Source organism: Lasiodiplodia theobromae, assembly GCF_012971845.1.
Source record: "Lasiodiplodia theobromae strain AM2As chromosome Unknown scaffold_82, whole genome shotgun sequence".
In the NCBI taxonomy this organism is placed as follows: Eukaryota; Fungi; Ascomycota; class Dothideomycetes; order Botryosphaeriales; family Botryosphaeriaceae; genus Lasiodiplodia; species Lasiodiplodia theobromae.
In genome coordinates this window covers 40,661-53,576 of record NW_023336566.1, presented here as the reverse complement: position 1 = coordinate 53,576, position 12,916 = coordinate 40,661, and the positions used below count along the sequence as shown (strand labels likewise).

Below are 12,916 nucleotides of genomic sequence, written 5' to 3'. Positions count from 1 at the left end.
CAGCATGCGGAATGTGCGGCACCATTCGTGGTGTTGCATCTCTGATATCTATTGTCAGGTTGGCCTGCGATATTGTAGCAAGTACTCATTGCCAGCTCGTCTGTTGCGCGACAATTGGTATTTCAAGGAGGAATCGTCAATCAGAAAAGAGACAGAAGCGACAGAGAAGAATTGAAGGGATGGAAGATCATTTTAAGCCCAATATAATGTGAATGCACGGGCATGTACCCCCCTTGCAGCTATCTAAGATTCGGATTGAGCGTTCAGCCGCAAGGCAATTTGAGGTGGGGAGCCGTGGCTTCAGCTCTCACCATGGTTCAAGAGCTGGTTGCAAGTAGCGCACGTGCCAATGCATCGTGACCACTGCACCGTTTTCTGATGGACCCTGGCCCACTGAGAATGCCCATCGCTAGTCGCGCTACTCTCGGAAAGAACGCAGCGCATCCCTTGCGTCCATGGCCTTGGTGACACGCTTGCCCGGACTCAAGATCCGGACAAGTCGTCTTGGCAGGTCGTTTTGGACCGTGGATTGTTTCAAGCAGCTGTGGTCATTGAACAGGGGACAATTCCTACGTGTTGGAAATTTGGGCTAAGTACCACAGGTGGGAGTGGAACTCATGAGGATCGATGACGCGGTGGATGATGAGTGATCTGGGATCTGACACATAAGTGAGTGAATTGCTTGTCGACTAACCACAGAGTATCGCCATATCATAAAGTGAGTGAAGCTTGAATACGCGGCTTTGGATGCCAGCAGGAAGACCGACGTCAGCGGCAATATTTAGAAACTACCAACTACGGTGGTGTCGCGCCTGATGCCCCAGGTGGAAGGAGGAGATGATGTGATGGCTCAACCGGACCTGTTCCAAGAGCGGGAAGGCGAGCATCATGGATTCATCCACGGTTGGGCTGCCATTCCATAGTAGAGAGTCCTTATTTGTCCTCGTGGAAAGATGTTTTATGTGAATTCAACTTTAGATCTCCGCTACTCCCACTCTCATGCGAGAAGCTATAATCATATACCCTTTGCTGCAAGACACCTTCATATGTGTCCGTACACGGACTCATTCCGCCAGCCCCACCCCCTCTCCATCATCCCCTTCACATCTTCCGCACCCCCTTGCCCAATCCCCTCCACCAACCTCACCAGCGCCTCCTTATCCTCCCGATCCAACACACCCTCCTCCAACTGATCCACAAACGCCATCAGCTCATCATCCCCTTCGCGTGTCCCATACTCGTCTTCGCACGGCCACGACAACGTACCGAGATCCGTGTACCAGCTCGGGCCCATGCCCATATGGCACAGCAAGTAGCGGTCGGGGAACAGTCCGAGCGGCAGGCTGGTGTAGACAGCGGGATCGGACGGGTCCGCAGTGAGGGGCTCTTGGCCGCGGCGGTGGCGGCGGCGCCACCCCATGAGCCCGCTGGAGCCCATGCGGAAGGTTTTCAGGCGGTGCAGCGATCTGCGCAGGCGGTCGAAGGTATGGGACCAGCGTAAGGAGTAGTTGCGGATCACGGGCCGCTGCTGCAGCTCCGGCAGCGGCTGAAGCGGGTTGGCGACGTAGCCCTCGGCGTCCGGGTAGGCGTAGAGGAGCGCGTAGTGCACGATGCTGCAGTCGTCGAGGTAGAGGTGCTGCAGGGTGGCCGCGTGGCTGGCGAGCCAGTCCAGCTGCCATGCGTGCGAGAACATGTAGTTTCCCAGCGCGAGGGTCTGGAGGCGCGGGAAGTGCACGCCGCGGAGGTCGAGCTTGGGCATGTAGCCGAAGTACTGGTCGCTGTAGAGGACGAGGCTGGTGAGGTTGGTGGAGCAGGGCAGGGGCCAGGTTTCGACAAGCTCGTCCATGAAGTTGTAGAGTCTTTTGCGGCACGTTATCAGTTTGGTGCTTCCATTTGAATAGTGCAATGCTTACTCTGGAAGCGTAAAATCCTCTTCAAGACCTGGGTCGTAATGTTCCGTGATGATGAATAAGCGAAGGGAAGTAATTCTGGATAGCACAGTTTGGAAATGTTTGCTTTTAACCAACGCTGGGTCATTAATGTTCTGAATGTTCCTGATGGAAATGTCCTTAACATTGGATGCTGCTGCATCTGCAAGGGTTCTGAAAAATTGGTCAAGAATTCGCTGGCGGAATTCTGTGGTTTCTGGCCAGTTTGAACACTGAACCACGTTCCGTCTTTCATCATGTACTGTTCGGCCAGTGGTAGCATTGTTTGAGAAACGAAGGGTGGCACTCTTGAGATTGGGGAATCGGTTGAAGCTTTGCAAAGCTTCACGGTATTCGTTGCTCAAATAAGCTACGCGAAAATGCTCTTCTCTCTCCTAATTTGTTTAGTTGAATACTGGCTAAGCTGACTGAGCCCTTACCGCATCCTCCTCAATTGTATTGAGGTACACATGATGGACAGCTTTGCTAATGTCGGGATGCTCAAGCATGGCATTGTACTTCTCAATGCTCTCAAAAGCAGGACACAGCCGCACAGTTGAGAATAGACTGCGGCATGTTGAGGTGGCCAACCGTTTCGACGTCAGTCGCAATGCGCACAGATCCTCTTTAGCGAGATAGCTGAAGATGCCGATGACCAACTCCTCGGGTAGGGCAGGAAAAGAAGCCATGATGTGGTCACGTTGAGATGGACAGGTATGGACTGACATCTGTTTCTGGGTTTTGGGTTTACAAGGCTGCGTTGGTTCAGGCACCAGTCCAGTTTTGCTGCCTTCGCGCCAAGACTACGTGGGGATTTCCCAGTAAGGGAAGGTGTCTCGCCAGGGAGGAATCCTTCAATCATCCGTACACGTGACTAATAAGAGCTGACGGAGCGGCTGAAACATGAATAAATCCCTCAGATTCTCAGTTGAAGTGAAACTACTTTATTAAGTTCTGCATCTGTCAGATGAACAGATGCTTCGAATTTCACTGCGTCATTCTAGCTAAGGCGTGCCGAAGTGAGCCGCGATGCCAACGCTCGAGCCACTTCGCATGCCGAAGTAAGCCGTGATACAGAGAACAAAGTTCAACACGGAGAAAAGATATCTTCGGGACGTCTTTTTCAATTCCAGGGATTTGCTAAGAGGTTTTGGATAAGTGGAACCTTGAGAGCCGCCGCAAACAACTAGTGAACCGTGATCGAAGTCGAATCTAGCCCCTTGCTAGCACTAGGCCGTCTACTAATACAGAACTATATATAAGGAATAAACCCAAAATTATTATTCCAGACAAAATTCCTACTAACTCCGCCATCAAAGCTGGTTTTACCTTTTGTTGCGTACCAAGGTGTCGAAACGAATCATGGATTTCTTTACAGACCACACCAAATCATGGGAAACGGCTATGCTGCCGCTTATGGCGTTATGTGGCTTCATACTGGCTGTTTACTGCGCATACTGCTGGCTTCTACCGAAGCCACTGCCTGGGATTCCGTACAACGCCGAGGCCACCAAAAGCATTCTTGGCGATATTCCAAACATGGTAGCAGAGGTCTCCAAAACAGGAGACCTTATGACTTGGCTGCTTCACCAGAGCCAGCGCCACAATGCACCTCTCACTCAAGTCTTCATACATCCTTTTGGCAAACCGTATCTACTCCTGAGCGACATGCGCGAGTCTCAAGATATACTCCTTCACCGAATCAAAGAGTTTGACCGGTCCTCCGATATGGTTGCCGTTTTCTCTGGACCCTTTCCGAACTTTCATCTCCACATGCGCACGGGGCCCGAATGGAAGGCACATCGCAAGATCTTGCAGGACCTTATGACGCCATCTTTCCTGGAGAAGGTTGCCGCTCCTGCCATCTACGACAGCATGCTTGAAGCCACAAAGCTGTGGACGGAGAAGGCTCGGCTTGCTCCGGAAAAGGCATTTGCTGCTTCTGCGGACATCCACAACGCTGCCTTGGATGCCGTTCTTGCATTCTCCTTTGGGAGCCAGTTTGAACACAAAGCAACACGCCTCCAGGTGGAGATGCTCGCCGGCATGAAGGAACTCGCCAGCAATGGGGACCGGGTAGTGTTCCCAGAAGCACGGCTACCTACAAGCATCCAATCCATGATTGCCATTACGGAATCCATCACCCAGATCAAGTCCTCGGTTCTCCCGCTGTGGAAGTGGTGGGTCATCTCGAAACTGCCGCATCTGGCGGGTGCTATCCGACGCAAGAATGAAGTCATCCGCCAGGAGCTGGTTAAGGCTGCAAAGACCCTGGAACAGGACAGCGACGGTCAAAATGACTCGCGGATACGGTCTGCGGTGGACCATATTGTCGACCGCGAGAGACGGAATGCCCAAAAAGATGGAAGGAATGCCGAATATCTCTCGCCCACCCTACAGGATGAGGTAAGCGTTCCCCACATTTCTGTTAAACTACTGCTTCAGAAGCTGATTGGATAAAGGTGTTCGGCTTCGTCGTGGCCGGCCATGATACCACAAGCACCAGCCTTTCCTGGGGGGTGAAGTTCCTCGCCGACAACCCCGAGACGCAAGCCCGGCTCCGGGCCGCGCTGCGCTCGTCCTTCCCAGACGCTGTCAACGAGAAACGCCTCCCCAAGGGCCAGGAGGTCATGCGCGCCTCGATCCCGTACCTCGACGCAACCATCGAAGAGATTCTGCGTTGCGGAGGCACCGTCCCGGCTGTCGACCGACAGGCGATCCAGGACACTGTCCTTCTGGGCCACCACGTTCCAAAGGGCACTACCATCCTCATGCTTGCGAATGGGCCAAGCATGTTTTCACCGAGCTTCTCTATCGATGAGGGGCTGCGCAGTCAATCTTCTCAAGCCTCTGAAAAGGGGCACATGCGGTTCCGCGAGTGGAACAAGGACGACATGGCGGTGTTCAAGCCGGAGCGGTGGCTCGCATCCGCTGCAACAGAGACCAAGGATGGGGCGGTTGGGAATGGTGATATCAAATTGCAGAATGCTTCCTTCGACGCACAAGCGGGCCCGTCCATGCCGTTTGGTGGTGGTATCCGAGGCTGCTTCGGCCGCCGCCTTGCATACGTGGAGATGCGTACGTTTTTGATCACAATTCTCTGGACATTCGAACTATTGAAATGCCCGGACGAGGTTTCTGGCTACGAGGCTTACGATGGGGTTGTCCACAAACCCGCAAATTGCTATGTCAGGCTGAGGAACGCCCCACTGTCTTAGTCAGGATATGCATGGTGTTGAGTTTTTTTTTTTTTTCTTTTTGGAAAAGATGTCAAAGGAACAGATTGGTTTGGACCGGAATAGAATAGGTAGTTAGCTCAAACGTCAATTGAAATATGACTGCAAAAACTGTCTTGAACCACATGAATTCGGAAGGGAGTTTAAGTCACCTGGACTTGGTACCATATGATCTGGTTGGTTTCAAAGAGAATGAAGTTATATTATAATCCCGGAAACATAAGATTTAGACATGAAGCATGTTCACAAAGCAAGTCCCTACAAAGATATGATATCCATGTACGTTAGTAGATCTGATGCGCCAGTCTTGACAAGTTCCAGGTAGCGAATCAAACCATCCGAGCCTCGTCCTGTGATGAAGGTACCGCAACAGTTTGTAAACCCTTCTCTGACCTTTCCAATCCAAATTCAGTCTCCAGCTCCTTCCTCAAAAGGACCGGCCTTTCAAAGAATACAGCCAAGAAAGAGAGACCAGCAAACACTACGCCAATCTGCCACATCCGCTTCAAACTATCCGCATACAAACTAACAACCTGTGCCCGAGTCTCCTCTTTCTGAAAGGACTCAACAAAAACCTTTGTCGCATGCTCATACGCACTCCCGCCCCTCAGCGCCGCTCTCGCCCCAGGCTCAATATCCACCCGCTCATCCAGCAGCTCGCGGAAACGATTATTGAACACCGCTGCCGGGATAGCCACGCCCCAAACAGTCCCGAGCGAACGCACAAACGCCCACGCCGCCGTGCTTGCCGCAGCGTCCGCATCGCGCAGCTCAGCCTGCACCGCCGGCAGCAGCGCCGGCATCACCGCGCCCAAGCCAGCCGCCACCAGCATCTGCAGGACGATCCACGGCCAGTCACCATCTCCAGCACCACCGAGCAGCGAGCAGCACCCCACCCCCACCCCCAGCACAGCCAGCCCGCCAAAATGCGCGGGACGAAACCGCCCCGTCCGCGCAATCAACACGCCGACTGCCGCCGCGACGGCCGGGAAGACGAAGACGAGCGGCAGCAGCTGCACGCCGGAGCGCTGCGGCGTGGCGCCCAGCACGGCCTGGAAGTACAAGGGGAAGAAGTACGTGATCCAGACGGCCAGCACGGCGTGGTTGAAGGTGACGAAGAAGGCGGCGGCGGACGTGCGGTTGCCGAGCACGTGCGGCGGGATCACCGGGTGCGGGCAGAGGCGCGGGCTGCTGCTGCTGCTACGTTCGAAGAGGGGGAAGAGGATGAGGAGGGCGGTCAGGCCGGTGGCGAGGGGGATGGTGGTGTGCGGGTCGTTCCAGGCGTAGCGCGAGCCGGCGTAGGTCAGGGCGTATTGGGTTAGGGTGGTGGAGGCGATGAGGATGGTGTTGCCGATGAGGTCGATGTGGCGGAGCTGCGCGCGCGGGGTGAGGCTGGGCTTGTGGGAGACGCGCAGGAAGGTGAAGAGGAGTAGGAGGGCGGAGGCGCCGATGGGCAGGTTGAGGTAGAAGATCCATCTCCAGGCACCGTGCTCCGCGAGGGCGCCGCCGATCAGTGGACCAATGGCGGACGCGATGGTCATGAGGGCGAATAGTATGCCCATTTTGCTCCCTCGATCTCGAAGTGGAACCAAGTCGCAGATTATGAGGTCGACAAGCATGTTGATTCCGCCAGCGCCTACGCCCTGGATCCCACGACCGACGAGCAGCATTGCTGTACTTTGTGCAGTCCCGGAGATGGCCCCGGCAGTCGTGAAAATGGCTACTGAAGAAATCATGAGCCATCGTCGTCCCCACAGGTCTGCCAATTGACCATACAGTGGCTGGCAGGCCGCGCTGCAGACAACCATTTGTCAGTCCGAGTACGGTGCAGTGATGGGGTCTCCATACCTTGTGAGAAAATAGATATTGATTACCCAGACGTAGTCTTCACCAACTCCCAAGTCCGATAGAATCGTGGGCAAAGCGGTTGCCACTATAGAGCCTTCAAGACCACTGAGCAGAGCTGATAGGGCCAGACCCGCGAAGATGATCCAAAATCGCCATCCATACCTGATTATCTTTGTGCTATCTGTAGCATGATCTACTGCGGGAGGTCTCGAAGGCGTATCCTGGTCCACGAGATCCACCACACTGTCACATCGGCCTGCATCGTGGGTAAATGGCATTTTGAAAAGGGAATTTGGCGGCTGTTGTGTGAACAAGTCGATGGTTCCAGGTGTCAGATTAATATTCTTTTCTTTAAGTGTAACATTTGTACGATTGGATGATTAGCAGACCAGACATATTCTTGAGAAACAAGCGCACGCCTCCGGGCTATATTGTGGGCGTGTCTAAGACAAGCACGTTGCATTCTATGACCGTTCCATTCCACAAAGATCAAATAGCAAACTTGCGGCTCCTGGAAGAAACTACCGTCCGCAAACTCGTTTCATACCCCGTGTATTTTCGAAAACCGGTTTCAAATTGGAGTTCTCGGCATCACGGATCTCAGAACAGCTTGAAAGTAGATGCAGATGCGATCCGAAATGCTGCATTGCACTACAAAGTCAGCCGGCGGCCCAGTAGAGGCTTTTGGTTGCATTACTGAAGTAGGAAGACACGCATACAATTTTCCCGAGGTATACACCTCTGTGTTCGGTCGCCCTGTGAGGAGGGCGTGATACGGGCCTTCCAAGGTATGCGTTTTACAAGTGACAGTGCAAGATGGTAGATTTGGAATCCAGTAACACTGTATGGCAGAAACAACCCTTCCCATTTGTTCGAGCCACCCGCCCAACTCACATGCCAACCCTGTCAAGCACAAATAGATCTTGCAAATCAAATACTGAAACATGACTAAATATCCGTATTCCAGGTGGCCCACTGCGTTGACATTGGCGTTGATACACCGTCCGTAGTCGGCCATAACTCGCTTGGCCGATATTCCTTCGGTGTGATAGGCCTGCATATCTTAAATTCCACGTGGTATTGAGGTTTCCAAGTCGCTGGATCTGTGTCAGAGCTCAGCTCTCCGCACAGAATATAGAAGAAGAAGGGAAGAGGAAAGAAAATGGGCTCAGTGTTTCTGTAGAGCGCCTCGGGCCGGATGCATCGACACAATCTGGCCCGCATCAGCCCGCTGAAAAGGAAACTTATCAGCAGCGTCTCCAGGCACAGAAGCATCTCGGGATGGCGGACTATGCTTATTCCATCCCCGGGAAAGAATTGCATAGGGAGCTAATCATTCAAAGACATTTTGTATCCCTATCAGAGCCTCAAAGATGCGGCGCTTCGGTGCATCCACCGTAACACCAACGAAAATTGAATGTGCTAAGTAAGTGGGGCTCAGTCGGGTAGAAAAGCCTCTTGGACGGGTGGCTGAAGGGGTATCCTGATTTAACCACGAGTTGTTTAAGCCTGCGGTGTAGCAAAGAGGTCATTCGGGCAAGCCACAAAGGCGCAGCAAGTAGGGGAAGAGGCAATATCTAGCGAGCGGGGTCCACAACAATATACGCCAACGTAGTCGAGAGCTGATGACTCAGCCCATCAGCAAAAAGTCAGACGAGACCCATGTTCCCTACACTGGAACCGCTATGCGGCTTATGCTGCATTAATGCCACTTTTGTTATGCACCAGGAGGCTATAGAAGCTGTGTAGAGAACGGATGCCACTGTCAGCGTCGGCAGCGCCACCATTCGGAAAATAAGCGAACCAAGCCAACAGCATCAACGGCGGACATTCGGACTGAAGAAGCCTTGCTGGGATGGAAGAGATACAGGGAAAATTGGCCTAAGCTAAATTAGAGTTACAGGCTACCACAGTTGAAATTCCATCTGTAGTATCACTTTTTGTTTTGAGCATTCATTGCATAGATGTTGCTTTATCATAAGCTTAAGATTATCATTGCATCTTCGTTCTCTATCGCCTTAATCTGCAAACTCCTTTCGCGGTTCTCCGTCATTGAAAAGATCCAAGTAGTCCGTCCGGCCATACAAAAGCCTGTCAAAATTCAGCTTCGTGCTCCATCTCACGTTCTTAGTGTACGCCTGCTCATTGAACCCCACACGATCATTGATATCACTAAACGCCGCCGCATCCCCAGCAGGCCGATGATGCGAAAACAACTGCGGCTGAACGGTCAAGCAATTCAACAACGGCCTCCCCTCCACACCATCGCACACGCTCCGAAACATCATATCCGCCGTCCCCGTCATATTCCGCAGTCCGAGCTCGTACAGCAGGCGCCGGGCGCCGGGCTGGGAGACGCCGTAGCCGAGCGTGCATGTGCTGACGCGGGCGCGGTGCACGACGCGCGTGTGCGCCGGGTACTCGGTCAGCAGGTTCCAGCCGCCGTTCTCGACGTCGAGGTGCTGCTGCTCGGGCACCGTCGCGTCGTCAGCGATAATGGCCCGCCCCAGCAGCGCGTTGCCGTCGCTCGCTTTGGGGAAGCGCGTCCCGCAGTGGCCCACCCACAGCACGTCCCAGCGGTCGACGTCGCCGTAGGGTGAGGTGGTGGGGACGGTGGTCATGCCGGCGCGGGCGTACTTGGCGACGTCGATGTTGACGGGGAGCTCGTTGGAGAAGACTGGGGCGGGGTAGCTCGGGTCGAGGAATTGGTCGGTCGTGCCTTTGAGGGGCTGGAGTAGGAGTTGGGATGCCTGCGCGAAGTCGTGCATTTGCTTTTTGATGCGGATGTCCCAGTCGACGTCGTTTTCGAGCACGAGGACCGATGTGAGGCCTTGCTCGACAATCCTGATAGGAGTTAACAGTGTCAGATGAGGAATGGAAATAATATTCAAGCAGGAGACACGGTAAAGTAATAGTATGGCCTCGATTTGTAGGATAAGCTCGACGACTTACATTCTGAGAACATTCATGTGCGCTCTCCACGCGTACAAACTTCCCTTGGCAAGATTTGTTTCTTTGGCGCCAGGAGGAAGTGATTTCTCATCAACCTCGGACACTCCATCCACGTACTCGATCTCCAAATCGGTCAGGGCCGCAGCCAGCGACATAGAATCGCGGAGGTCGGTCCGCGACGGGAGGTTGATAACGAAAATTTTTTGAAACTGTTTACAGTCAGCAGCAGTGCAGGGTCACGAGTCAAGCCACTAACTCCAAGAGTGCGGTTGGAAGCATGGTCAAGAATATTTGAACCGTATGTTCCCGTCAGGGGCAACGCCGATGGCGTGATATCAAAGATGAGGAAGAACACGAGTAGTACTATGCTGCAAACCCCGAACAACACTCCCCGTGGGAGGAATGCGGATACTGTCATCGTTCTTTGGGTTGAGTGGACGGGACTTCAACACCAGCCGATCACTTGTCAAAATGGTGAGAGGGGTGTCGCGATGGATCCAGGAGTGACCGTGCGCGCCGAAAGGGGGTTATGGGTTAGCGTGCCCGAACATCGGCCCCACCCAGTCCGCGCTACCAAAGCCTCCGCAGTAACCACTCTTAATAAAGTTGTTGTATAATGCATAGCCACGATTACAGAGATGATCACTCTGGGTGTTATAACGTGCAGGTCCACCGCGCCTTTACGGGAGTGTTGCCATGCTCTCTTTTCATACCAACGTATATGAATATTCCTCCATACTTCAAATTTAACCTCTCTATACAAAGTAACAACAATCTTCTGGGCTGAAAGCGCCTTGATTGTGCCTATCAATGACTCGCTGGATTCAGGCTTGGCTTCCAAAATGTTCCTCAAAAATGACCCTGGGTCCGTTTGCGCCAGACAGCGTTTACAACAAATTTGGCTTTCGCAGATATGATTCTCAATTCAAAGTACTAGTTTTCAAAGATTGGACGCTAACTCCTGCCTCTATGCCGACGTGTTGTCATCCGCTCTATCCACCCATCTATGAGACCAATAATCTTCAACCTTACCCTCCTGACTCCAAGCCCCAATGCTATGTATATCCTGATTAAGACCTTGCTGGGCTAAATTTCAACCAAAGAGATGGCTTCTCCCATAAGCCCCAGTACATCTTTTGCTGAAGCCACGTACCACGGCTCTCGGGGCAAAGCTCGAGGTCGAAATTCCAAAGAACTTTGGTAGCAACGAGGCGCATTTCGTGTAGTGCGAGACTGTCAGGATTGTCAGTGATTTGTCCGTGGTCTGAACCAATATCATTCCAGTACGCCTGGGATACGGCGTTTATAGCAAAATGTGAGACAAAGCTTACTTCTTTCCAATGCAGTTTCTTGGGCCGTACGAAAATGGTTGCAAGACGTCTTTCCTGTCATTTGCGAACTCGGCTGCGAGTGGGTCGTCGGTGAGCCAGCGCTCAGGAATGAAGGACAGCGGATCTTTGAAATTGGTTGGCGAGTGATAAGCCGAATATTGCGCCAGTGACAGGCGAGTCTGTGTTGAAGGTCAGCGGCAAAGCAGAGCAGATTCAAGGTCATTCAGACGTACATTCTCGGGCACAAAGTGACCGCTGATAATTCCGCCGCCAGCTTCCATGACACGAGGCGGGCCTTGCGGGACAGACGGATAGACTAAAACAGCTGTCAGCCATCTCAGTGCAAATTACAGTAAGAAGGTCACATACCCCTCAAAGACTCATTGAAGCAAGCTGCCAGGTATGTCAGGCTTTGGATGTTCTCGATCGTAAGCTCGTCCTCGCTGGCAAACGCGCCGCGCACCTCGGCCACGAGCTTCTTCATCTTGTCCGGATTCATCAGCAAGTTATAGAACAAGCCCGACAGCATCGTCGCCGTCGTCTCGGAGCCAGCGACCATGAACAACCCCGCATTCGCCTTCATATCCTCGAGGTCGAGCGCGCCCTTATCGTGCTGCGCCAGCGCCAAGCTCCAGAAATCCGGCTTCTCCGTCACGGCGCCCTTGGCCATGCGCTTCTCGACGCGGGTGGCGCAGTAATCGAACACAAACTTCTGCGACTCCTTGAGCGACTTGGGCACGAAGAGGCTGGCCACGGCGCCGAGCAGCGGGTACTCGAGCAAAAAGGTCGTCGCGGCGAGGTTCTTGATGCCGCCGAAGATGGTCGACAGCCACTCGTTGTACTCGGCCGTCTCGAGCAGCCCCAGGCTCTCGCCGAAGGCCAGGTCGCCGATGACGTCGAAGGTGAGGCAGTTGAGGAGCTTGACCGTGTCAATGGGAGTGCCTGGCTTCTCGACAGCGCTGTGCCGGATGATGTCGATGAACTTGTCGATGTATTGCTTGAGGATGGGCTCCTGGGCTTTGAGCGCGCGGTCGGAGAAGGCGTTGGTGAAGATCTTGCGCACGCGGCTGTGCTCGTGGTCGTCTCGCTTCGTCAGGACGGAGTCGCGGCCGTTGTAGTCGGGCTGGTAGAAGTTGGGCTCTTTGTGGAGATGGCCCTTCTTCGCCGCTGTCTTGTGGCCGTAGATGTCCTTCCATGCTTGCGGATCGATGAAGCTGAGTCGGTACGGCGTTATCCGAACGATTTCGCCGTACTGTGCATGGACATCCTCAATGTATGTATGCACACTGCCAGTGCACCAGTGGTACCAATATACGAGGTCTGTGGCTGCTGCATGCTTCGGGCCGGGGAATTTGGCCAGAGGATGGAAATAGATATTGTATAGTAGCTTGGTGGCGACGAAGACGAGAACCTAGATTAATAATCAGTAGTGGCTTCAACCGCTCTCACATGCGTCACTTACAGATAGAGTAGACAATAAGAGAATTTGAGATGTTGAAGGCAGTTCGGTAAAGCTGCGAAGGATTTCAGGCGATGAATTCTTGTCGTATGTCGTCATGATGACGGTTGGAAAAATAGATGATTATCTGGTGGATGGACTTTGGGCGCACTGCCAGACTTT

At 53.3% G+C, this 12,916-nt stretch overlaps 4 protein-coding genes across 4 annotated transcripts; 1 reads left to right on the top strand and 3 right to left on the bottom strand.

The window, feature by feature from the left end:
• Positions 1-1,042: 1,042 nt before the first annotated feature.
• LTHEOB_12907 (F-box domain cyclin-containing protein) lies at positions 1,043-2,617 on the bottom strand (the record flags this gene model as incomplete). The annotated part of the gene is made up of 3 exons (XM_035509826.1): positions 1,043-1,859; positions 1,914-2,125; positions 2,369-2,617. The coding sequence occupies 3 exons, from the start codon at positions 2,615-2,617 to the stop codon at positions 1,043-1,045; spliced, it is 1,278 nt and encodes a 425-aa protein (XP_035363366.1).
• Positions 2,618-3,467: 850 nt separating this feature from the next.
• On the top strand, positions 3,468-5,146 carry LTHEOB_12906 (Cytochrome p450 monooxygenase; the record flags this gene model as incomplete). Its single annotated transcript, XM_035509825.1, has 2 exons — positions 3,468-4,334; positions 4,391-5,146. The coding sequence occupies 2 exons, from the start codon at positions 3,468-3,470 to the stop codon at positions 5,144-5,146; spliced, it is 1,623 nt and encodes a 540-aa protein (XP_035363365.1).
• Positions 5,147-5,493: 347 nt separating this feature from the next.
• LTHEOB_12905 (MFS transporter) lies at positions 5,494-6,726 on the bottom strand (the record flags this gene model as incomplete). Its single annotated transcript, XM_035509824.1, has 1 exon — positions 5,494-6,726. The coding sequence occupies one exon, from the start codon at positions 6,724-6,726 to the stop codon at positions 5,494-5,496; it is 1,233 nt and encodes a 410-aa protein (XP_035363364.1).
• A 2,304-nt stretch (positions 6,727-9,030) lies between these two features.
• On the bottom strand, positions 9,031-12,853 carry LTHEOB_12904 (Cytochrome p450; the record flags this gene model as incomplete). Its single annotated transcript, XM_035509823.1, has 8 exons — positions 9,031-9,856; positions 9,965-10,173; positions 10,704-10,825; positions 11,118-11,197; positions 11,296-11,474; positions 11,529-11,611; positions 11,665-12,706; positions 12,758-12,853. 8 exons carry the CDS (start codon positions 12,851-12,853, stop codon positions 9,031-9,033), a joined length of 2,637 nt encoding a protein of 878 aa, XP_035363363.1.
• Between the last annotated feature and the right edge of the window lie 63 nt (positions 12,854-12,916).